Below are 24,880 nucleotides of genomic sequence, written 5' to 3'. Positions count from 1 at the left end.
AGGCGAAGCAGGCTTGTGACTTGGGAGTCAGCTATTTAAGTAAAGGAATCCAGGGAGCATAATCAAGGGAATTTATTTTGGTTCCTTAGAACAGATAACGGGTTAGATCAATCGAGAGAATTTTTGTTACTATATATCTTGCTTGAACATTTTGGAGTGTGGTTTTTGGAAGGCTTGTGCTGAAAGGCAGATTATTATATATATAGGACACGAAGATGGACTCTGGGTTGGCTGCGGTAAATAATAAGCGAGGAGTTGGGCAGTCAGGGAATGCGCAGATGAGGAATATGTTGTTGGGAAGTAGCTATGGTGAGGTGACAATGGTGAAGGAAGAAGTTCCTTTCGGGACGTCTCATGGAGGAAATGTACCTATGGGCGGTGGTGGGGTAGGATATGGGTGGAATAAAGGCAGGTTTGCTGGTGGGGAGACTAGAGGTAGAAGTTCTTCTTTGAATTCATCGGTTGCGAATCTTTTCAAGGGTAGGCTGAAGCATTCAAAAGGAGGGGGAGGAATGGTAGATGATGAGAAGGACATGGACGAGGAGATTACGATGAGTGATGACGCAGCTGTTGTTACCTTCAATGATTTGACAACTCTTCGGAATAATGGTGGACATAAATATGGATATGGTGGAGCAATGGATGATACAACACCAATTATCCCTACCTTAGCGACCAGTGATGCAAAGGGCATGGGCAGCAACGAATATAGAAAACATGTGAATGCACAGAAGAAAATGGTTTTCAATTCTATGGCGCGTCAAACGAGGCAGCAGGTGCAGCCATTTCAAATGGGAATGGGAGGTGTTGGCGCAGGGCCAGCGGGGTCTCCTTTGGCTCCTGGAGGTGGGCGTGCAATGTCTTTGCAGTCATATAACCAGCCTCCTCCAATGGGACAGTTTAATTCTTATGGCAATGGTGGTATTCCAGGCCAGAATGTCGCTCCGTATGGATCGAGGGTGCCTGCTCCGAAAAACTCTCCACCTGGTGGTCCAGGTAGGTATAGACCTGGTCCTCCTATGGTTATGGGAGCTAATGGATCAAGAGCGATGTCTTTAGGGGGGCGCGGAATGCCTCCTAAGATGTCAGGACCTATTCAAGGACCCGTTAGTGGGAATTATCAACCTTCGCCCCGCATGAACGGGCCTATGCCTGTTAATATTAATTATCACCAGTACCACCACCAGCAGCAACTACCTCCTGGTGGTGGTCCGAGGTCCATGTCGCTACAAAACCAGCCTCCGCCAAATATATACGCAAATGTAGAATCAATGCGTTATCCGCCTCCTCACTCAATAAACCATTCAGGATCGACTTCTGCCTCTTCTTATGGTACTACTATAAGTATGGATTCGGAATCGATACGGCGCTCCAGCAGTGGGACCGAAACAACAGATATTGCAGAGGAACCAGAGATAGACACCATTTTTCGCTTAAAATCACCACTGATGAACGAAGTTATTAGGGAAGAGGCTGTTTCCCCACCTGGTACATTGAATGTACTCAAGCTAGCTACTCCAAAACAGGAACAACTCCAAAATACTGGTGAACGTGAAAGAGATCCGTTAGGAACGTTGGAAGAACGGGCATCGAACAGTTTTAATACTGCTCCAGTAGGTTATGAAGTTAATAACAAAAACAAGAGTTCTCCTCCAAAACAGCAGCAAGTTGATCAGAGTGCCTTTTTGCATACCGAACCTTCAAAGCAGGACAATGTTGTTTACACTGACAATAAGGAAAACTCAGAGGGTAAAGTTCAAAATTTTTCGAATAATGAACAGAATTCTTTGCACAGCGAACAACTTGATGGGAAAGACGACCAAAATTCTGAAATCGACCTCAGTCCGTCTAGCGCTCTCATAGAGGGTCTTCAAACTGATGATTTTGATGATTTTTCTAAGAGCTTCCCATGGATGGCCACAGATTCGTCTTCAAGTGATGGGAAAGGTTCAGAACCCACTACATATGATAGTAAAAATGCAAGGACGCAATCAAACTTTTCACAATTTTCTCATAATGATTCTGAGCCACTAAGAGAAAATAAAAATTCTAATATTACTTATGGTATCACTGGTCAAAGCAGCGAGGATAAAGCTTTCGCTACGGCCTCTGGATTACGTATCAAGGAACAAAATCCTCAATTTAAAGAATCGAAACCTAACATGGTCAGCAGAATAAGTGACAGTACTATTACAGAAGCTGATAATGTACATACCATACCCGAAAGGACATATGATGAACAAGATACAAAGAGTAATGGGTTTGTGAAGGCTAAAAATTTTTTGAGAAAAATTTCCTCAAGGAGTAAAGAACCTAGCTCCACTTTGTCTACTCCATCACCTAATAGAAGAAAAATCGGTAATTCTTCCAGCCTCAGTGCAGGAAGAAGACTTTCCTGGGCGGGTAGTTTAAAATCAATAATATCTTTTGATGGGAATGCTGCTGTACGAAGGAAACAATCCTTAACTCCCTCAGAAGATGGAGAGACACCGGACAGTTTGGATAATCATGTGCTACAGAGTCCCGTGGACAAGCGAAGATCGTTTCATTCATTATTCTCCGGGTCTTCAGGGTCTCACTTGAATAATGTGCAGAACTCCACCCCCGTTAATAGACCATCTCGCTCAAATAGTTACTTCCGTGAAAGATCAGAATCTAAATCCAGAAGTAATACTGCTGCCAACTTCTTAACACCATCTAGTAACTCCTTTAAATGCGAGTCATTGTCAAACATGAAAAAACCGGTCTTATATGAGGATGCAAAAATATCTGAGGATGATCGTGGTCAAGAGACTGCTGCAGACAACAAGCAGACAGCATCAAATTATAGCGATCCTCCAGGACAGCTCTATCCACCAATATTTGCAAGCGGTCAAGATGAATTGGAACCTGCTGTATTTGTAGGAAATTATAAAGGGACGACAAAATTCAAAACGATTTACATATCTGAGGATCAATTGAATCTCATCAAAGATAGTAAAAATTTGATGCATGAATTGCACATTGTTTCTCAAGAGTTAGCAGAATCGGTTGCTAGGGAAGCTTGGTTAGAAAAAAAATATCAGATAGGCAAGCCGGTCAGGAGGCAAGAAATTTATCGATTGTTGATTTTGAGATAGAGTTGAGAAAGAAATCTTCCAAAATTGTGGAATTAATCCAGGCTCTTAATGAGGAAAGATTAAAAAGATTTATAGCAGAAGAACAAGTTCTTTTGAGGGAAAATGGTGTAAAACCAAGCCATCTTGATCTGGTATACAAGATTGATCAATTGCAGACAACCTTGCAGGCGAAGAATGTTGAAATCAAACAATTGAAGGATAAACTGTCCACTAAATGATTATATTTGTATTTTAATATAAATTTTGAAATATAGTGTACACCCAAGTTAAATAATAACACACGAATAGTAAAAGGTTGTTTAGTAAACTAGCTACACTTATCATATCGTACTCAAACATGCAGATCTCATCAAGAGGGGTGAGAGAGCCCATTGCATAGTTCATGATGGGTACTACACCAATCGAAAGTGTTGGAACTTGTAACATCCGTACACCACATTAAAACGGTGAAAATTGATGATGAAGTTTTTAGATGGATAAACAACTGAATTCAAATGACAGTTCAATGAACCTCAAATAAAGAAAGAGATATTTCTAACGTTCCATCTAGATATGTCCGGGATGAAAAGGAGATATGGTATGTTTTCTTGTGAAACAATTTTTATTACTGGTGATATGTGATGAGATCAAAGCTGAAGCAGTCGCTGGTGTCGTTTTAACGACTTAAAAGAACTGTATATATAATGTTTTGTGGCAAGATATGGGATCATCGCCGACATATAAATACGATTGCTAGATTCATGAATACTATGGTTGATTGTTCGAATTGTTCTCGGGGTATTCTTACTCATCAAGTACACCAATTGCCCAAATATAATTTACTAACATGATTTTATCTAAAGATTATGAAGAAGAAGATGGCTACCGTGACTTCAGGCCACGCTATCCAAAAAGACAGAGACTGCCACCAGTGGTTCAGCTTTGTAAAGATATGTTGCCAGATATCAGGACTATAGGTGAGTCGGTGAAGGCTTTCGAAGAAGACATTAAGTTTTTAAGTGAAGCGATCATCAATGAATTTGGTAATGATGAGTACTTCAATTCTGCGCTGTTGTCGACCTTTAATGCACTGATTCTAGAACAGCCACATAAGCAACCGGCAATTGCTTTGTTAACCATGGTTGTTAACTCTGGGAATGAAGTTGCTGGGAAAACTATTGTGAATCAGTTTTACGAAAAGTTACAAAAATGGATCAGTGCTAGTGCAGATGATGATTTTGAGGTGACGTCTAATGAAACTGGGCCATGGAATAAAGTTAAACTAACTTTGAGATTCTTATCTTTGTTATCTCCGATAATTTCTGTGGAGGAGATAATTGGCGTATACCGGAAGTTGTTTGAATTGGCTGTGGAATTAAACAAAGCCAGTGGAGAGAAGAGAAACCCATTATCTGAAGCTATCTATACAAACACTTTATTGGATATCCCATATTTATTCTTTTTTAACAGAGAAAGCGAAGAATTGAAATTAAAGGTCCAAGATCTAATGTTGTATGTGGAATCTAACTATTTTGTGAAAAAGGTTGACCTTTCATTGACTAGAGAATACAATAAAAATTTGCCATACGCACCTGTTCAGTGGGTCCAAGTTGTTTTGACAAATGTTAAGAATTGCTTGGCTAATGATATGAAGGAATTGAAGAACTTATTCCCTGATTATCAACATATGTTGGGCTCTCTGCCAGCTGAACTACAGTTTAACGATCCATTAGTATTGCCTGAATTAGAGAAACTATTGCCTTTCAGTGGGTTGGATAAAGGGTTAGGTTCCGTTGATAGTATGTGGAAGACTCCAAGAACCGCTTTCCAAGTCTACTTGCCAAATGTCGTGGGTGCTTTCTCTACTGTCGTTCCGGTCACCTCGTATGCCGGTATGTTATTCGACGATATAATTGTTGATATTGTTGAAAGTTTAGAATTCAACAGACATGAAGTTGCAAGGCAAGTGGTAACATTGGACCTATACTTTAAGCCAGGCATTTTCACTGAACCAGGTCTGTCAGTTGCACAATTATTGGCCCAACATGAGGAAACCCCAGAGCTCTCTACTTATAAAATCGAAGATCTAGCTATTGAAAATATTTTGGGTTTAATTTTCAAGTTACCAACAGTCACTCAATCATTTGCCTATTTTTACACATTGTTGGTCGAGATTTGTCAAAATTCTCCCAAAGCTATTGCTCCGGTTTTTGGTAGAGCGTTCAGATTATTTTACAATAATTTGGATAATATGGACCATGAATTAAAAATGAGGTATCTAGACTGGTTTTCGATTCAAATGAGTAACTTTAATTTCTCTTGGAAATGGAATGAATGGGAGCAAGATTCCATTGCCTTCTCCAAGTCGTTTTACAATCCACGTATTACGTTTGCCAAAAACTTAATAAGAAAGGAATTAAGGTTAACGTCGAATAGGCCAGATGTTGAAGATAGTTTAACAGTTGAATTCAAACAGTATTTGGATGCCTCATATATAACAAAGAATCAACTAACTGCTTACTATCAATCTCTTTTTGAAGGATTTGAGTTTGACCCCGAAATCATCAAGGATAATGATTTATTATTTAAAAATGAAGCATTCCCATTCCATGACAAAGTCCAACTGATTTTAGATTATTTTCACAAACAACAACTTGAAAAAAATGTTTCTGAATTGGAATCGTTGTTGGAAGATATTAGGACAACTTGTAGTGCTCAAATTCCGGATTTCGATAGATTTACAGTCACATTGTTAATTCAAGCGTTGGTATATTCAGGTAATAGATCTCTATCTCATGCCAACAAATATATCTCCGATGCCAAGAATGATTTAGTAATGATATTAGGCAAGATTGCCCTGTCAGATGTAGTGAAAGAACAATGGATTATTGAAGCCGTTATTAGATATTGGAACTGTAACTCCCAAAACGGATTTTTGATTGTCGATTCGTTCAAACACAGCGAATTGGTAACTGCCAAATCTATCCTAGCGTTCTCTTTTTCAGATCTAAATGGCCAAAACTTGGGGTTGGTCGAAGCAACCTCCATCGAATCTACTTTTAGGACATTAACCCAGCTAGCTTTACAACAAACCAGTGATATCAGTGTTTTCGAATTTGTATTTGAGAGGTTAGTGACTATTGCTAACGAAACTATATCACAATTAGGTATGCCAGACGAAGAAATTGTAGCCCCGCTCGTGGACAACGAATCTATGCTTGATGATGATGAATTGTCAAGGCTGGATCTAATGTGGAAATATGAAAGCACAATGGGTTTCATCAAAAGTATTCTACGGAAGTATTCGGATGAATATTCCATTTTGTTAGACAAGTTCAAATCAGACGTCGATCAATCTGTTTCCCACGAACCAACACGGGCTCAATTGAACCAATGGTTTCAAGAAATTTGCGAATTATGAAAGCAAAGTTGTGTATATTACAATATTGGTAACTCTCCTTTACCCCCCCCCCCCAATTTTATACTTCAAAAGAATCAAGTAAAGAAATTAAATATTTAGTAATTGTGATATTATTGTTACCTGGTACGTAAAACAAAAAAACTTATAGTAGTACTTTTGATATCAACGCCTTATTACAGAGTTATAGCTTCCAGCGCTCGAAGGGGTGTGCTCACCTTTTATGTAGCTTACCGATGCATCTTGTAGTTCGTTTCTATAAAATTCAGGTTCCTCTGGTGGTTGAGTTGAAACTATCCTAATAGCTACTGTTCCAGTGCTACCAGTTCTTTGCAAAGCGGTCCAATTTCTATTTTGGATCAGATCTCCACTTCCATTATAGTCTGAGCATTCACCTGAAATTGTGCCTGGTTTGGAACTTGATGCTACAGACGTCCGTTTCGAAGATGCTGGATAAGCTAATTCATTAATATTAACTGGGTGTTCGTGACCGATAATCAATGAAAGATCGACGAAATAAAGGGAAATATCCATGTATCTAAGGAACTCTTCTCTCCTTATAGGGGTATCACTATACCTTATCTTTTCATACAAGTCAATGAACTCATCAACACGACGGGTAAGAGCCTCATCTTCAGATTTAAATTGTTCTCTGACATACTGACTGAAGGTTGAACCTATCCTTGGGTTCGCATCTAAATTGTTTAAAAACATTCCCTGGAACTTGAATCTATCTGCTACCACCTTGAGACATGTTTTGTAGTTCAATAGCGGTGGTATTGTATCGTCACCTGGAAACTTGGGGTTTGGTGGTGGTTCTAACCCATCATGAACAACCTTGCGCATTGGAGTCCTTAAATCTTTACCAGATTTATGCGTAAACTCTATGCATTTTGTTATTTCATCCCTACAGGCACTATGGAGTATGTCATGTTTGGTTATCGGAATATATCGTTTGGGTATATCCTGTATGCATGATCTATGCACCAATACTCTACTAGTAGCAAAAACTGCAAAAACGATACCAGTGAGAACTACAGCACCAACAACAACAGATGTATTCAACGCATTCTTTCCTGACCTTGCAGCCTGTACAACAGAATCGATTGGCATAACCAGTGAAAATGCAACCAGTAAACTACAGAAGATGGTTAATGATGTTCGGTGAAGCCATCTAGGAGCACTGTAAACAGCCATTTTTGAATTGCTTGGCTCTTTAGACTGCGAGTCAACTCTAAAAAGGTACACAATGCGTACTTGGGCTGTTAGCTGTATGATTTTTTAACTAAAACGAAAGTCAAGCACAAGCAAGCAAACTTACGTTTCGATAATAATTTCTTAATTTAGTCAAGTTAAGAAAGAGACTGAACCTGCATCATTGAAACCCAATACAGTTGTCAACTAGAACTATGTGAAAAATGCTGCTCTATGGGGCCTTCAGGCTAAGCTAATCCAAATTTACGTTCAAGTTCTTCATAGTTTCGGGCATATGACATTTTTAAGGGACTTTAATTCTGTCGTAGAATTTATCCTGCTTTCCGACAAACAAACATCTGCGGTGACGTTGAGAAAGGAAATTTGAGATTCACCGTGTGAAACCAGCTTGCAATATAATGAAAAATATGGAAAGTGATCAAGCTGGTGAGGAGCCGAGGCCTAGGTTCTTCAAGGACGAATTAGGCTTACAGCTGGATAAAAAGGATTCGTCTCTCTTTGCCGAATCAGTTCAAAATGACGAAGATATATTGGAAGCGGACGCTCGACAAAATTTTATGCAAGGTTTGAGGGAGGTTTTAGGTAGTCTAAGTGAGGAGCTGTCAGCTAGATATTGGATGGACTTTGGTCAGGAGGTGGATGGTGTTGCTAAGGCTATTCAGCATCATTTTGATGATGGTATGAAAAATGAGGGCCCTGGAACATTGGACGTTAGAACTGCTGATCTGAATTCCAAGAAGAGGAACTTATTTGAATACGGCAAGGAGCCTTGGGGGATAAAAAACATAAGGATTCGATTAAATGGCGAAGGTTCCTTGGATCTATTCAAGTAAATGCGATGGCGACTAGGCCAACGGTTTCATCTTTAAAATATGGATGTGAGTTAGAACTCAGGAATACGAATCCAAAAGCGTTGAAAAATATTGGCCTGAAGCAGAAGAAGAAGATTTCCTTTTCCCAGTTCATAAGGTTTTACGACTCGGCTACATCCAGGGAAGTGGGAAGGTTGCCGGAAGATATTTCCGAAATATTGTATATTTTTTGGAATTCACAGGTGATTGATTTTACGGCTACCATGATCTTTTGTAATAACGATAGGATGCATGTTGGCGATACTTTTGTAGTTCAATTGGATTGTTTTATTACATCATGTTTGTTTGAAGACAAAACGTTGAAGGATGCTAACAGTATCTCTTTCAGTTCTACAACTACTAACTTGGATCATTCTAGTGATCAGGAGCATGCTTTAGAATTTAGAAATAGGGCATTTCTCAAGTTGTTTGAGATGGTTAATATCAGGCCAATTTATGGCGCACAAAGTGGTGCCCAACAACCAGAAGTTTATGATATCTCTGAAGAGGACGACTTAGAGGATATCATCACTATAGAAAATCCTGATTCCCAAGAAAACTATCTTGATTTGAACCAACTAAAGAACTTTTATAGAATGGCTCAATCCTCTGCTTCTGCTAATATGTTGCCCGAGATGGAACCCGATAAAGGGTGCTTCAAGTTAAAACTGCGCCGCTACCAGAAACAAGGTTTGACATGGATGTTGAGAAGAGAGATGGAATTCCGAAAACTTCCAACGACGGATAGTATGATGCATGTAGATGAGGATATGATGAATCCGCTATGGAAGAAGTTTCAATGGCCGAAGGATAGGTCTTGGAAGGCGTCCAGAGCTTCAAAACAGCTGCCTGTATATTGTGGTTTGGATTCCTTTTTCTACGCTAACTTGCACACAGGTCAGTTTTCTATTGAAAAGCCAGTTATAAAGTCTTTAATCAAGGGTGGCATTCTAGCTGATGAGATGGGTTTGGGTAAAACCATTTCAACTTTAGCCCTTATTAACACTGTTCCATGTGATTCTGATTATATACTAGAGAGATCTCTGAAGAATGAAGTTACTGTGGATTCATCTGAAACTGCGGTTGACTGCTGCCAAAATATTAAGCCTTACGCAGCTAAAACCACACTGATTGTTGTTCCTATGTCGCTGCTCACTCAATGGTATAATGAATTTGAAAAATGTAACGCCAGTGATGCCGCGCATTGTGAGATATACTATGGTGGTAACATAAGCAATATTAAAACAATCATTACAAAGACTAATTCTCCCCCAACAGTTATATTAACAACATATGGTATTGTTCAAAGCGAATGGAGTAAGCTACAACACCATAATTCTTCGAATATGATCTCAGAAGGTTTGTTTGGAGTTGAATATTTCCGTCTTATAATCGATGAAGGCCATACCATCAGAAATAGAAGCACAAAGACATCTAGAGCAGTCATGAACTTAACTAGTAGGCGAAGATGGGTGTTAACTGGTACGCCAATTGTCAATAGGCTCGAGGATCTGTATACATTGGTTAAATTTTTACATCTGGAACCATGGTCACAAATTGGTTATTGGAAGCAGTTTGTTTCTGACCCATTTGAAAAGAAAGATTATAAGGCCGCCTTGGATGTTATCCAAGCCGTTATGGATCCAGTTTTATTACGTAGGACGAAGTCCATGAAAGATATTGACGGCAATCCGTTGATTGATTTACCTCCAAAGGAAATCATTATAGAGAAAATTCAATTTAGCGCACATGAGAGTGAGTTATATAAACATTTTCTAAATCAGGCTAAAAATGCTGTTAAGGAAAGTTTGGTTCGTGGTGATTTGTTAAAGAAATACTCTACTATACTGACTCACATATTAAGGTTAAGACAAGTTTGTTGTCACGTTAAGCTTTTGGGATCGAATGACGAAAACGATGAAGATTTACAAGGCAATCAGTTAATCAATGATACATTAGATTTAGGTTCTATACTCAACCACAATGAACCTTGTCTATCTGGTAATGACCTGGAAACCACAATAAAGTTAATAAATGACATGTACCCTAATGAAGATTCAACGCAGAACTTTGAATGCTCCATTTGTGCCTCAGAATCAATTAATCCCTTGGCAAAGGTAGTGTTTACCAAATGTGGGCATAGTTTTTGCGAATCCTGCATAATGGAATTTATTCAATTTCAAAAAAGAAGCAAATTGACACGAATTGCCCAAACTGTCGAGAACCAATTAGCACGAGTACGCTTTTAAGGTTAGATAATAAATCTGATAGTATAAAAGTGGTACCGTATGATTATGGCTCTAAATCTTCAAAACTTATTGCATTGATCAAGCATTTGAGATATCTATCTGATACTTCCCTTGGACAACAAGTTGTTGTATTTTCGCAATTCTCTTCCTATTTGGATATATTAGAAACTGAATTACATCATGCGTTCCCCCTTGAATGCGCAGAAATATACAAATTTGATGGCAGGTTGAATTTGGCTGCTCGTTCCAAAGTTCTTGAAAAGTTCACTACTAAAGACATGAGCAAGATTAAAATATTGTTAATATCCTTGAAAGCTGGTGGGGTCGGCCTCAATTTAACATGTGCTTCAACTGCTTTTGTAATGGACCCTTGGTGGTCACCAAGTATGGAAGATCAAGCTATGGATAGAATTCATAGGATCGGCCAGTTGAACTCTGTGAAAATCATCAGATTTATCGTAGAGGATAGTATTGAGGAAAAGATGCTACGAATTCAAGAGAGAAAGAGGTCTTTGGGAGATTTTGTAGATGCGGACGAAGAAAAGCGAAAGCAGAATAGGGTTGAAGAAATTCAGATGTTGTTTAATTAAGTGTCCTAAATAAAAATTGTGTGTATATAATTACAATTTTACAACCGTAAGATGTGTAAAAAAAATCAAAAACTAATCATTAAGCACCAAGTACTGCTCTTTGAGCATAAATCCCCTTTCAACATTGTGATCTTTTGCCCATCTTCTGACCACGGGCAAAAGAATTTCATCATTTTCGGTTAGACATTGCATGTGCTTCAACACCGTGAGAACATCGGCAACTCTGATGCCAGTAACTTCTGAAATAGTATTCAAAGAAATCTTATGCCTATCAGAAAGGTCTCCTTCGGTGATATGCCAAGCAATTGAAAATGACCAGAACTTTAGATAGCCAATTAATCCAAATGGGGAAAGTGGAAGTTCTGGACCCGATATAATTCCATCATTCTTAGACAATCTGTACGAGAAATCGATTAACAAGGTCCCTAAATTACGTCTTTGGTATGGCGGGAAAACCAGAATGCACGCCAAATTATTTCTATTATAAGAATACTGGTCTTTGGAGAAAAATCCCAATGGTTTATTCGAGTTAGTCTCATATAGAATGTAAAACTCGTATCCCGTCATTCGAAAATAGACTGATTTATTATCCAAGAACAACTTTGTGAACAAACACAAACATTGACAGAACAACTCATGTTTTGTGCCCTTCACTTTCCTAATTGAATACTCAGGGCTTAAGTATTTGATTCTACCAGGCGGTCGCCTTTTATACCGACAACATCGTTCGTGCGCGATGAATTCGTCCGTTTCGTCATAGTATTTAAAGCAGTACTCGCAAACAAGCAATGTATCTAGCCAAAAGTAGTCGCCATTCGGCTCAGGATTTCTTTCACTGGTCCCTGAATGTTTGAACTTGTAACCTAAAGACTTTCTGTCATTAGCAAAGTAAACAGTAATACCATACCAAGTCCTAAATCTCTTGTCCAGACCAAATTGCACCTCCCTGATATTTGGTTTCTCTAAAATCCCATAAAGATCTCCTATTTCATCATTATTAGTGGTCTTCATTTAATTATAACAACATAGAACTGCTAAACATTCAAAAACCAAGGCACTACTGTATTATTAATTGAATATTTAAATAACCTATGTGACTAAACGTAATGTAACTGGAGAATGTACACTTTCGTAAAAGGCGAGTGATATTTTTTCACCATTTTTGATCTCATCGCTTCTTCCATTCCACATCCATCACCAGAAGGGGTTGAATAAAGGTGAATTATTGAGCTATATAGTGCTTCATAGTGTCTCAGTGCATTAGTTATGGGTACTTATAGGAAGCGGTGGAATGAAAAGGCTAGAGCTGGCCAGATGGCCAAATTGAAGGATCTTAAAAGAGTTAGGAACAAGCAATTTACCATGCATGAAGATTCATTGCAAAATGAGGATGATGAGCCAGTCTCTATACCAGCTAAGGAGGCAAATCCAAATACTGAGTTATTGCAGCCTTTAACTGCTGAGGAGAAGAAACTTAAGAAAAGGAAGTTGGAAGAACTTTTCACTCCTAAGGAGACCAAGATGACAAGAATGAAAAAGAAGAGACTGGAGAAATTTATTGAGCATCAACTGAAGAGGGAGGAGAAGAAAGTGCTTATTGAGAAATTGCAAAGCCATAGAATTGACACCTCTATTCTAACAAGTAGTAAACAATTGGGACAGGGTAGAAAGACTAAGAAAGAGGAATTTAACGAAGCGCTAAAATTAGAACGACAGGGTCGCGGCGATGAGCAGACCAAGAGAATTTTATATGAAGAGAGGGACGTTAAAGATTGGTTAGAGGATCACCCTGAAGATTTGGAGGAAGATTTGAAGAAAGATTCTGACTCCGATAGTCCTTCGTCATCTGGTGATGAAAATAGTTTAGAGGAACATGAAATCAACACAGAGGTTCGTTCTGGAGGATTTATTGATAACAGGCCGAGTAAATTTGGAGGTTTTGGCTTTGGTTTTGGCTTTTCAAATGTCAAAGTTGTCAATGGCTCCACTCAGGCTCCTCAGAGAAAATATAATTGGAGACAGAGGGTGGAAATGGAGGAAATGAGAAAACATAAGATTGAAAATGCCATGGATTTCGACTCTTCTTCAGAAAGTGATGGAGGTGAAGGTGCTTCTGCAAGCGTATCATTGTTAAGCCCGAGAACGGAATCTCAAACTTCGGCTGCGGAGGAGAGAACCTCAGATCAATCAGATGAGGATGAAGAATCTACATCAGATTCTGATAATGAATATTCAGAGACTAATGCAAAGAAGCTTGAAAAATTTAAGCACACCAAGAATGCTGAAGAATTTAAGGATTGGGCTAATAAAGAAATTAAAAGGATAGAAGGAAATGATGTTGAGTATGAGATGCCAAAATTAAACTTAAAATATGAACCAATTATTAGAATAGAGGACTTGGATGACGGTTTAAAGGAAGAAAACATGTCTATAGATATGAACTCCAAGCGACAAACATTTGTTGTTAACGTTGTAAGGACTGAAGAGATTCAGGCCGCTAGAATTCAATTACCAGTATTTGCAGAAGAACATAGGATAATGGAAGCCATACATCATAACGATGTTGTAATTATTTCTGGTGAAACTGGTTCGGGTAAAACTACCCAAGTGCCCCAATTTTTGTATGAATCAGGTTATGGTCATCCAGATTCTCCAGATACACCTGGTTTAATTGGAATCACGCAACCAAGGCGAGTTGCAGCTGTGTCTATGGCTAGCCGTGTTTCTAAAGAACTAGGTAATCACTCTGCCAAAGTTGGTTATCAAATTAGATTTGATTCCTCGGTGAAAAAAGACACCAGAATTAAATTTATGACAGATGGTGTTTTATTAAGAGAGATGATGAATGATTTTAAGTTAAATAACTATTCTTCAATAATTATTGATGAAGCGCATGAAAGAAATATTAATACAGACATTTTAATTGGTATGTTAAGTCGTTGTGTTCGTTTACGTGCTAAAGAAAACGCCCAGGACCCATCGAAGCATAAGAGGTTAAAGTTGGTTATCATGTCTGCCACTTTAAGAGTATCTGATTTCAGTGAAAATCGAACATTATTTGATACAAAACCTCCAATTTTGACAGTTAATGCTAGACAATATCCTGTGTCTATTCACTTTGCTCGTCACACAGCATCTGATTATGTAGATGAAGCATTAAGAAAGACCTGTAAAATACACAGAAGATTACCACCTGGTGCAATTCTAGTTTTTATGACAGGCCAGCAAGAAATCAAACATCTTGTTCAAAAGCTAAGACAAGAATTCCCATTTTCCAAGGATGCTAAGAGGAGAAAAGAAATGGATACTGATCTCCCAATACTGAGGTTTGACTCCAAAAATACCGATGTCGAAGTAGAAGATATTGATTTCAGTGTTAAAGTTGTTGAAAATCAGGAATTTGACGATGGCATACATTCTACAGATGAAGAAGATAATGTAGAAGAAGGTTTTGAGGAAGAATTGGAGGAAGGACAATCAGAAAATGATCCCTTATATGTACTACCTTTATATTCATTACTACCAACTAAGGAACAGATGAAGGTATTTCAGGATCCACCAAAAGGGTCTAGACTTTGTGTCGTTGCAACTAACGTTGCCGAAACTTCTCTAACCATACCTGGAGTGAGGTACGTTGTTGATTGTGGTAGAGCGAAAGAACGTAAATATAATGATGCAACAGGTGTTCAAAGCTTTGAAATTGATTGGATCAGTAAGGCTTCAGCCGATCAAAGAAGTGGTAGGGCAGGACGTACAGGTCCTGGCCACTGTTACCGTTTGTATTCTTCTGCTGTTTATGAACATCATTTCGAGCAGTTTTCACGCCCTGAGATATTAAGGATGCCAGTCGAAAGCGTTGTGCTGCAGATGAAGAGTATGCTAATTCATAATGTAGTCAATTTCCCATTTCCAACCCCTCCTGATAGTTTTGCGTTGGCCAAGGCTGTGGAACTTTTACAGTATTTAGGTGCCCTTGATGAAACGGAAAAGATAACCGCAGATGGCAGAAAGATGAGCTTGTTTCCTCTAAGTCCCAGATTTTCGAAAATGCTGCTTGTCAGTAACGAACATGACTGTTTGCCATATGTTGTCTCCATTGTCAGTGGATTATCCGTTGGAGATCCATTTATTTCTGAACACGAATTAGGCATTAAACATGACGATGCTGAAGACACCAACTCTGATTCTAAGGAGCACCAAAGGGAATTAAGAGCCAAGTTTTATAAAAGTAAGGCCAAATTCTCAAAGCTTGACAAGAACAGTGACGTCTTCAGGCTTCTTAGCGTGATTAGTGCGATGGACTATATCCCTCCAGAAAAGAAGAACAAATTCATTGAACAACATTTCCTGAGAGGAAAGGTAATGGAAGAAATTAGCAAATTAAGAAAGCAGGTAATGTATATCATCAAATCCAACACTTCAAAAGAAAATATCGCCTGCAATGTCTCCGAACAAGACCTCAAAGCATCAATCCCTAGTGAAATTCAGATTAAACTTCTAAAACAAATGGTTTGTTCTGGTTTTATAGACCAAATCGCCATAAGAGCGGACAAATTGTTCCCTGACGACGCCCAAATTTCCAATAAGACAACTATCACGGATATACCTTACGTCCCGGTTCTTTCCCACCGTACCAACGACATTGCCGACTGTTTTGTCTACCTTCACTCGTCCTCAGTCATCACTAACCTCGGAAAAGAACCCCCCAACTATCTCGTATACCATTCACTCCATCTCAATACTAACTCGCACTCCCCAAAAACCAGAATGAAGCCATTGTGTGATATTAAAAGTACCCCACTCGCAAACGTCGCTAGAACAGGCTCGCTCCTCACTTACAGCAAACCTCTTACAGGAAAAGGCTTCAAACCAATAGACCTCTCCCCAACGGAACGATACTGCTATGTCACCCCTCGATTCGGCTCTACTGTGGACAGTGACATTAAGTTAGGATGGGACTTGAATCCCGTCGCCGTCCATCAACGGAAAGAGCAGGGCCGCTGGCTCACTACAAAATTCATCACTAATTCAACATTCAAAAAAAACGCCATTAAAAACAAACATTAAATACCATGGTAGCTCACCAATACAACCATACCCCCATATATACACATCTATATATGTCAATACCGCTATGATTGCATCTGGTCTTTAACCATCTTACAACGTTTGTTCATCTTTAACGTATATGGTGATATCTATTCTGCCTTTTTTCGAAAATTCAAGAAGCAGTATTCTGGACTACGAAGTATCTCCTTTTTGGTTAATATTAAAGTAGTTTTTATTTAAGTTCTACGAAAACAGTTCTCTAAAAAGGATAAATAATCGGCGGCAAGGCTAAGAAAGTCACTAATAATAGTTTTTCAATGGATGAATCTTTAAAGTGTGATCTTTTCAAAGATTTATTTATCATTTTGGAAGCGTATGTTATGAAGGTATTTGTTGTTCAATAAAATAATTGCATGTTTATATATACTAACAAGACTTTGATTCAGGTCGTCTTCCAAATGCAAAGTTCTAGATGAAAAGTTTCCAGCTGAATTTTTTGAATCTAATCCTAAGATGATATATGAGTCGTATATCAAGTTTCTAGAAGATAAGAGTGAAGGCGGGAGTGTGAATTTGGAGGAGGAGGGTAAATTGCAGTTGACTACAATACGTGAGAGGTTTGAAACGGGCAAATATTCTCAGAGTAAGGATGACATTTATAGATTATACCATGATATCCGGTTGGTGAGTATTATGTTGATCCAGTATTATTCGCCAGGGACGAGGAGTTATCAAATGGTGGACAAGTTTTATAAATTTGCCACTGAGTTATTGTTACGTGAGTGCTATAAGTATGGGGTTACGTTGCTTCATAGTGAACCAAGTGTAAAGAACAAGGAGGATACAGAATTTTTTGATATTATTTCAAAAGATTTTATCAAAATCTCGTCGAGTTATACACTTCCGATTGTAGAGTCTTACCATATCACAACGAAATTTGGGGATTTGTTTTCCTCTACAATATCTAGTTCGCAGTTAGATCAGCGGCCGCCAGATCTTCCTAATAGTAATTTTGAAGTGACTAAAATTATTCCGCAGACAGGCTCTCGTTTGAGTAACAAGTTAGGGTTTATCGCAGCAAACACCAGTAACATTCCAGATCCAACTTTACCTCCTACGGAGATGATGACTAAATTCTTGCATCCCAATTGGTATGCATTACCAACAACTCTTTGGTTGAAGTATGGTGGTTATGAATCGTTTGCCCCGACCATTACGGAGAACGGTTCAGTTGTGGATTCTTCTCGGATTGGTGATATCTGGTTGGAAAAATCAGGATATCTAGAATTGTGGAAGTTAAACTCCTCTGGAGATGAAGAGAACGAAGAAATACTCAACGCTGAGAAGAATGCCCAGCAGGAGAGTGAACACTCAACTGAAATGCGAAGGGTAAATGGCGATTCTCTTGAGCAGCCAAAGACTAATGGCATTCAGTTTATTGAGGAAAAGCCAATGTTGCCCTCTTCTCCTAAACCTGTTAATATTAATTTAGAAAGCCTCTACAAATGGACCCCTGCTGATGAGATAGATGATGATGAAATACAGGCATTCCGCGATAATACTCAACACAAGTTGATTTCAAAAACGTTGGTACAACTCCAAGAAATGAAACGTAAGAGGATTCAGGTTGGGAAAGTTTCAAAGCCTACATCTCAAGAAACGAGGTTGTATTTTAAAGCTCAGAGAATGTTGAAGGAGGTGATCCTTTCTAAACAAGTGCGGAAAGTCCCAAAAATGCATATTAGAGAGTTTCCAGTTCTGCAAGCTAATTATGCAGGTAGTATACCCGTAGTAAGAACGTATCCGAACAGAAAGAAGAAATACAAGAAGTAAATAATGGAGTGGAGTATATTAAGAATAAAATATAGAAACCAGATAAAGGGTGGCTTTAATATGCGCTGAAGGAATTTTTCATATTGTAGTGTCATATTTTTTAAACTATGTTGTATCGTGTAAATTTTTTTAAGATCTTTTCGGAGTTGGATTTGACAACGTTGATGAGTTTTGAAAATGAAAATGAGCATTAGAAACCACAACTTTACATATTAATATATAAAATACCTTGCATATGAAAATAGGTTAAATAAAAATCATTTATTTAGCAGTTCTAGTAGGAAATTTTTTTCAAATATTCTTATACCAAGCAATATATTAACGTCACATCGACAATGGTTTTTTCTGTGTGGTGTTACTACTGTGCAAAAATGATTTAAAGGCAATTAACTACCCACACCTTGTACGTGTTATGTAAAACTCGAGCATAAGCCATGAGAACTGGCAGAACAATCTACGGTTTTAACATATTTTTGATGCTGCTAGAGATGAACATCAGCTCCCAGCAAAAAAGATACCACTAAATAACAATTCAATGAGCCTATGATAGCCCAAATGCTAAATGCTACAGCCGTTAACCATTTGCTATTTGCATAATCAACAGACCGCCTTTTGTTTAAGACCAAAGAGGTATTTTCTGTTGGTTCTGAACGCATTCTTTCAGTTTGTTCTGAACCTATTCTTTCAGTTTGTTCTGGGCTCGAACTCTCATCGTAATCCACTACCGTCATGATCTTGCGATTTGAGGTAAAGTAAACTAATGGCGCTGATACAATTGGTAAAATTAATGAAAGAACAACCTGAGAAAGATTTAACATATTTGATATTCCTTTCTCTCCCATAGACAAAGTAGCCACAAGACATGGAACTATAGCTATCATTCTGGTAACCAACCTAGTTACCCACGGCTCCAAATTCCAATTCAAAAACCCGGAGGACACTATTTGGCCTGCCATAGTACAAATAATACCGGCTGATTGACCGCTAAACAACATTGCTAATGCAAAAATCAAACCAGCGGCTGGAGAGATACTTTTGCATAATAACTTATAGATGGACAATAGGTCAGCGTCATCTGCCTCCGGTTGACCAAATAAAGTGGCTCCTGCTACAATTAAGATTGCAGAATTCACAAATGTTGCAATAAAAAACAACGAAACAATCAACTCAATGTATGAAAAATTCAAAGTATATTTAATAGCTCCGATTGAGGGCCCAGTAAGTTTTGGCTGGCCAAAAGTTTTGATATCATACTCATTTACCCTTGGTTTGACCAATGCAGAACCCAAATACAAGGAATGTGGCATGACTGTCGCACCTAAAATCCCCAAAGATATATACATTGCTTTTTGATCCTTAAAAAGTACCTTGTTAGGCAAGAATCCCCTGAATAAAATCCACTTATCAGGAATTGTCAATTTAAACAACTCCAAAATGAAACATATCATTGTAGCTGCAACAAATATACTAACAAAAATCTCGAACGACCGCACTTGCTTCATACTTTGGTTTTCAGGCTTATAGAATACCAAAATCACCAATACATCTAGTATTGTGAGCACCACACCCCACACCAAGGGAATATTAAACAATATTTGCAACGCAATCGCCGTCCCAACAACCTCTGCCAAATCAGTAGCAATAATAGCTAGCTCAGCAAATCCATAAACAACGTAGTTCCATTTTTTTGGAAGATGACGGCGGCAATTTTCCGCCAAGTCCATACCAGTTACTATACCCAATTTCACGCAAAGACATTGCAATATAACCGCAAAGATATTAGAGACAAATATAGAGAATAGAAGCTGATATCTGTATTGGGCACCGCCGGACACACTTGTCGAATAGTTCCCAGGATCCATGTAGGCCACAGAGACCATGATCCCTGGTCCCACAAACTGTAAGAACTTTCTCATATATTGAAGCAGCAAAAACCTTTTCATAATATATCAGTTCCAGCTTCTTTTCAATTTACCGAAACTTTCAAAATGCCGTAACCTGATGCTGATCCCTGTATCAATCTAACCCAGATCATAGATGTAAATAGTATCTTGTATTATGTCGAAACGTAAATTAAGGTATAAAGTCAGACAAAAATACTGCCAATTTCAAAAAATTATATTATTGCAGCGTCATGATGAACAATTAACTCCATAATATAAAACGGTTTGACCGAGGGATCTGAGAGGGGGGCCCGCCGCTGCTAATCCAGATCTTATTGGGACCTCAACTGGCGTTATCGGAACCCTATCTAGGAAACTCACCAAGTAATGTCACTTTGGGTGGATGATCTTCTGGACCAGCCATAGGGGAAATATCGTCGATTAAAATGAACGTTATATTCTACATCACGTGACCACATCCAAAGGACCGGGTAACGCCACTGCGAGAAGAAACGAGAGAAACAAGAGTATCGACATTACAAACAAACAACGTGAGTAAAGAACTGAGATCTCATCATCTAATCTGTTTGAAAACAAGCAAGTAATAAGAGGATCTCCCGCACTAGTAAGCAATTACCCTTATAAGTTTGGAGACAGGACGCGGTTCCCGTTATAATGGACACGAGACATAGGTACAATATACCACAGGCGAAGCGTTCCTGGAGGGATACTCTGAATCAAAATGAAAAGTTATACAGGAAATCGTCAGGCTTTGATCCAGATCCATCGTTCACGTCGCATTTGCCACACAAAAATTTCAAACCTGAAACGTCAGACAAGAAGTTGGAACCACAGCTATCAGATAAAACGTATTATTTGCCAGAAAACCAGACAGAATCGACTGTTTCGTTTCAAGAGCAACCGCTTATAAGTCCCGAGGTGCTTGATGTGCCTAGTCAGCGTGCGCTTACTTTTTTGATATTTATAATCATTCAATCGTACAAACTGTATGACCTGGTTTTGTTGAAATCTGGGTTGCCTGTGTCCGGCTTCTTATTGACAAATTCAAAATTCAATTTTATATCGAAATATGCCATTATTGACTCATTGTTTCTGTACTTTTTGCCCAGCTTCAAAATTCCCAAGTTGTGTTTTAAACCGTTTATTATCTTTGCGCAGATACTGGTTATGATAGCATTGACCGTTTTATTATCTAATGATAAAAATTTCCCATTTATGTCATTGCTAATTTCTACCTGGAGCAAATATAACAAAAAGGAGCTAAGTTTGACGGGAACATCTGTAAGCCATGGGAAAATTATGGATAGATCTTCGCACTTTAAAGGTGCACATACCATCAAAATTTTACCGGAAAACACGGTTATGTTCAATCCATTTCAGGAGTCCTATTGTTTACCCATGGATGAAGCGATCACTGACTTGAAAGTGCCAATTCGGATTAATTCTACTTCGGAAATTAATTTTTTACAATTAGAATATCGTGATCTTTATTCTAATGATGTGGAATTGCTCAATTTGACTAAGAAAGATTTGGTAAAGATGAAAGTCAAAAATGAACTTGATCCCAATATACTTTACTTACAAGTTCCTTTGCAAAAAATTGGTTTCTACACTTTGAAAAAGATTGTTGATATTAATAACATTGGACTCAAAATCTACAAGCCTCAATTGATTGTCCCACATTGTCCAATAGCTACAATTAGTGGAGTTGGCCCGGAAGATAAATGTCTAGGGGATAAATATACCGTCACCATCCAAGTTACTGGTGTCCCACCAATGAAATTAAAGTATACGAAAACAACTAACAACGATAAATTTAACTTTATAGATTCTTCCCTGCAACCAGAATATTTCGAATCGCCCTTGTTGTCCAATAGAAAGTCCTTCTCCAATAAAGACATTGAAGATTTGAAATGGGCTAGAATATACCCAGTGGATATTAACCTTGAATCATTTGTCAACAATGATGGTGTATACAGTTATTCAATTGATCAGGTAGTTGATGGTTTAGGCAATGCTATGGATTTCAAAGGTTTGTCATCTGAAGTGCGCAACAAATACGACTTAGAATACAAATTTAATGTTCACGATTTGCCTCGTGCTTCCTTAGACGAGAAAGTCAATCCTAACTCAGGAACTAAAAGGTCTTTGGTCTTGTCAGTAGAATCCACTAATTTTGCCCATGGTGCTCCTTATGTTGCAAACATTACATACTCATATGGAAATGAACGTTCAACGTTTCAACATGAGTTTTCTAAACCCGGTGCTGAACTTGCAGTTGATAAACCAGGCACATATACCCTAACATCCATTCAGTCTAAGTTTTGCACAGGCGCTATAGTGAGTAAATCAACTGTTTTGATCACCAAACCAATCCCACCTCAGCTGAGTGTGAAAGCAACCCCTATATTAGACCAATGTATAGGCCAGGTTGGTCTGAATTTTGATCTGACTTTTACAGGTGTTCCTCCATTCTATTACACAGCGAAGATTTTCAAAGTGGAAAAAGGTGAACGTAGATTACATGAAAGAAAGCAGTTTACTTCTCAAGGTGCTAGAAATCAATATAGTTATAATCCATCTAGTGAGGGACATTACGAGATTGTTTTCGATGAAATTTCCAACGTTCTATTTAAGGAACCACTTCCGCTGCTTCCATCATCAGATTATACATTTGATACTTCTATGAGGGTTAAAGCAAATGCTTTAATTGCTGCTACGCATGACTCCAAATTGTGCTTGGGTGATAGTAGCAAGATTCCATTAAAGTTTACAGGCGAACCACCTTTTTACCTAAATTATGATATCGTGGAAACATCTTCTAACAAGAGGACGTCATACCATCTGGATAACATTTTATCTTACCAATATGAGATTGTCACTCCTGAGTTTAAAGTAGGAGGTGACTACATACTGTCTTTAATTTCAGTTAAAGATTCTTCGAAGTGTTTAGTTCCGCTAAGTGGAAATGATGCTAGACTTCGCGTTAGGAGAGACGTACCAACTGCAGGTTTCAGTTTATTGGATTCTACTGCCAATGAATTGAAAATCAAAGCAGGAGCATCTGCTTCGCTTCCATTAAGGTTGTCTGGAGAGCCCCCATTTACTGTTAAATATCAGCATTTAAACAAACACGGTGATATTGCTGGGGTTTACGAAACTAAGTTCCAATCTAATCACAGACCAGCCCTAAAAGTCACAGATGAGGGTTCCTTTAAATTGATATCGATGAGAGATCAAGGCTGTGAAGGTAATATCGAGTCTAATAGCGTACACAAGGTCAGTTTCTTTGAAAAACCGAAATTCTCTGTTGTCAAGCACAAAAAAATCAGTAAATTAAATCCTCTAAATTTTGTCAAAGAACCAGTTTGCCAAGGCTTCGAAGAAACTGTAGATCTATCATTGGCCGGATCCGCTCCATTCACAGTGTTGTATGAATTGACATCACCCAACGGCCAAATCTCCTCTAAATCAATACAAGTCGCCACAAAGTACGCATCCTTAAAACTTCCAAATGAGCAACCTGGTGAATACATTTTAACCATCAAGGCAGTATACGACTCCTACTACACTCCAAAAGATTTGAGTAGTCAAAACATTAAAACCTCGGACGTCACCATCAGACAAACAGTTAATCGTTTACCAAACGTTAGGTTTGCTGACAGAGGTAAAACTTACAGAACATGTTTGGCTAACTTAGATCAGCCTGCACTTTTAGATCCAATTCCTTTGCATTTCAGTGGAGGCAAAGGACCATATTCCGTTTCTTTCAGCATTTACCATGAGAGCACTTCAAAAAGTGACTATTTTACAATGGATAACGTTACTTCTGATTCGTTTAATTACAAACTATTATACCAAGGTTTGAAGTTAGGTAATCATATTGTTAGTATCGAGAAGGTAGTAGATTGGAATGACTGTACGCACGATATTGTTGCCGAAAATAATCACATACTGATCTCTGTTACAGATGTTCCAAAAATTGTTCTAATGGAACCAACTATGGAATATTGTGTTGGTGACTATGTCTCATATCAACTCCATGGGGCCGCTCCATTCATAATAAAATACGAATTTAACGGAATACAATTAAAGTCCAAAGAGCAATCAACACAATTCGTGAGATTTGCAAGTGAACCAGGTACTATCTCTATTAACTCTATACAAGATTCTTCTTCGCAGTGTGTTGTGAACTTCAACAAAGCAGGTAAGAAATCTGAATTCGACAGACTATCGCTTGTAATACATCCAATTCCATCTGTTATCATCTCGAAAGGAGACAATGTGATAGAGGACATACATGAAGGCGATCAAGCTGAAGTGTTGTTCTCGTTTGAAGGCACACCTCCATTTTCTTTGACTTATGTTCGTACGGAGGAAGTTGATGGCAAGAAAGGCAGAAGACCCCAAATAGTTGAAACTCATAAGGTATCAGATATATATTCCTATGAGTACAAGGTCACTACGAGTTTACAAGGTACATATGAGGCCATTGAAGTTTCTGATGCCTTCTGTTCTGCCAAGAATGACGCCTTTTTTAATAATTACTAAAGATAGAGTTGTTAACTGAAATATTCCAATTTACTTGTATCATAGCTAATGCACTGCATTAAGTATGCGGTAAACGTATATTATTAAACTTTATCATACATATTAGTACTTTGAACAACATA

At 38.3% G+C, this 24,880-nt stretch overlaps 7 protein-coding genes and 2 further genes across 7 annotated transcripts; 6 read left to right on the top strand and 3 right to left on the bottom strand.

Annotated features, from left to right (window-relative positions):
- Positions 1-215: 215 nt before the first annotated feature.
- Ecym_6081 lies at positions 216-3,337 on the top strand (the record flags this gene model as incomplete).
- A 608-nt stretch (positions 3,338-3,945) lies between these two features.
- On the top strand, positions 3,946-6,519 carry STO1 (Sto1p; the record flags this gene model as incomplete). Its single annotated transcript, XM_003647246.1, has 1 exon — positions 3,946-6,519. The coding sequence occupies one exon, from the start codon at positions 3,946-3,948 to the stop codon at positions 6,517-6,519; it is 2,574 nt and encodes an 857-aa protein (XP_003647294.1).
- Positions 6,520-6,681: 162 nt separating this feature from the next.
- DLT1 (Dlt1p) lies at positions 6,682-7,713 on the bottom strand (the record flags this gene model as incomplete). Its single annotated transcript, XM_003647245.1, has 1 exon — positions 6,682-7,713. The coding sequence occupies one exon, from the start codon at positions 7,711-7,713 to the stop codon at positions 6,682-6,684; it is 1,032 nt and encodes a 343-aa protein (XP_003647293.1).
- Positions 7,714-8,129: 416 nt separating this feature from the next.
- Positions 8,130-11,421, top strand: Ecym_6078 (the record flags this gene model as incomplete).
- A 72-nt stretch (positions 11,422-11,493) lies between these two features.
- SAS2 (histone acetyltransferase) lies at positions 11,494-12,432 on the bottom strand (the record flags this gene model as incomplete). The annotated part of the gene is made up of 1 exon (XM_003647244.1): positions 11,494-12,432. The coding sequence occupies one exon, from the start codon at positions 12,430-12,432 to the stop codon at positions 11,494-11,496; it is 939 nt and encodes a 312-aa protein (XP_003647292.1).
- Positions 12,433-12,687: 255 nt separating this feature from the next.
- On the top strand, positions 12,688-16,488 carry ECM16 (ATP-dependent RNA helicase ECM16; the record flags this gene model as incomplete). The annotated part of the gene is made up of 1 exon (XM_003647243.1): positions 12,688-16,488. One exon carries the CDS (start codon positions 12,688-12,690, stop codon positions 16,486-16,488), a length of 3,801 nt encoding a protein of 1,266 aa, XP_003647291.1.
- Positions 16,489-16,787: 299 nt separating this feature from the next.
- RSC58 (Rsc58p) lies at positions 16,788-18,303 on the top strand (the record flags this gene model as incomplete). The annotated part of the gene is made up of 2 exons (XM_003647242.1): positions 16,788-16,843; positions 16,917-18,303. 2 exons carry the CDS (start codon positions 16,788-16,790, stop codon positions 18,301-18,303), a joined length of 1,443 nt encoding a protein of 480 aa, XP_003647290.1.
- Positions 18,304-18,785: 482 nt separating this feature from the next.
- Positions 18,786-20,246, bottom strand: SMF3 (putative divalent metal ion transporter SMF3; the record flags this gene model as incomplete). Its single annotated transcript, XM_003647241.1, has 1 exon — positions 18,786-20,246. The coding sequence occupies one exon, from the start codon at positions 20,244-20,246 to the stop codon at positions 18,786-18,788; it is 1,461 nt and encodes a 486-aa protein (XP_003647289.1).
- A 615-nt stretch (positions 20,247-20,861) lies between these two features.
- POM152 (Pom152p) lies at positions 20,862-24,758 on the top strand (the record flags this gene model as incomplete). Its single annotated transcript, XM_003647240.1, has 1 exon — positions 20,862-24,758. One exon carries the CDS (start codon positions 20,862-20,864, stop codon positions 24,756-24,758), a length of 3,897 nt encoding a protein of 1,298 aa, XP_003647288.1.
- Between the last annotated feature and the right edge of the window lie 122 nt (positions 24,759-24,880).

Source organism: Eremothecium cymbalariae, chromosome 6, assembly GCF_000235365.1.
Source record: "Eremothecium cymbalariae DBVPG#7215 chromosome 6, complete sequence".
NCBI classification, from domain to species: domain Eukaryota; kingdom Fungi; phylum Ascomycota; class Saccharomycetes; order Saccharomycetales; family Saccharomycetaceae; genus Eremothecium; species Eremothecium cymbalariae.
The sequence above is the reverse complement of the archived record's forward strand: the minus strand, read 5'-3'. Positions and strand labels throughout refer to the sequence as shown.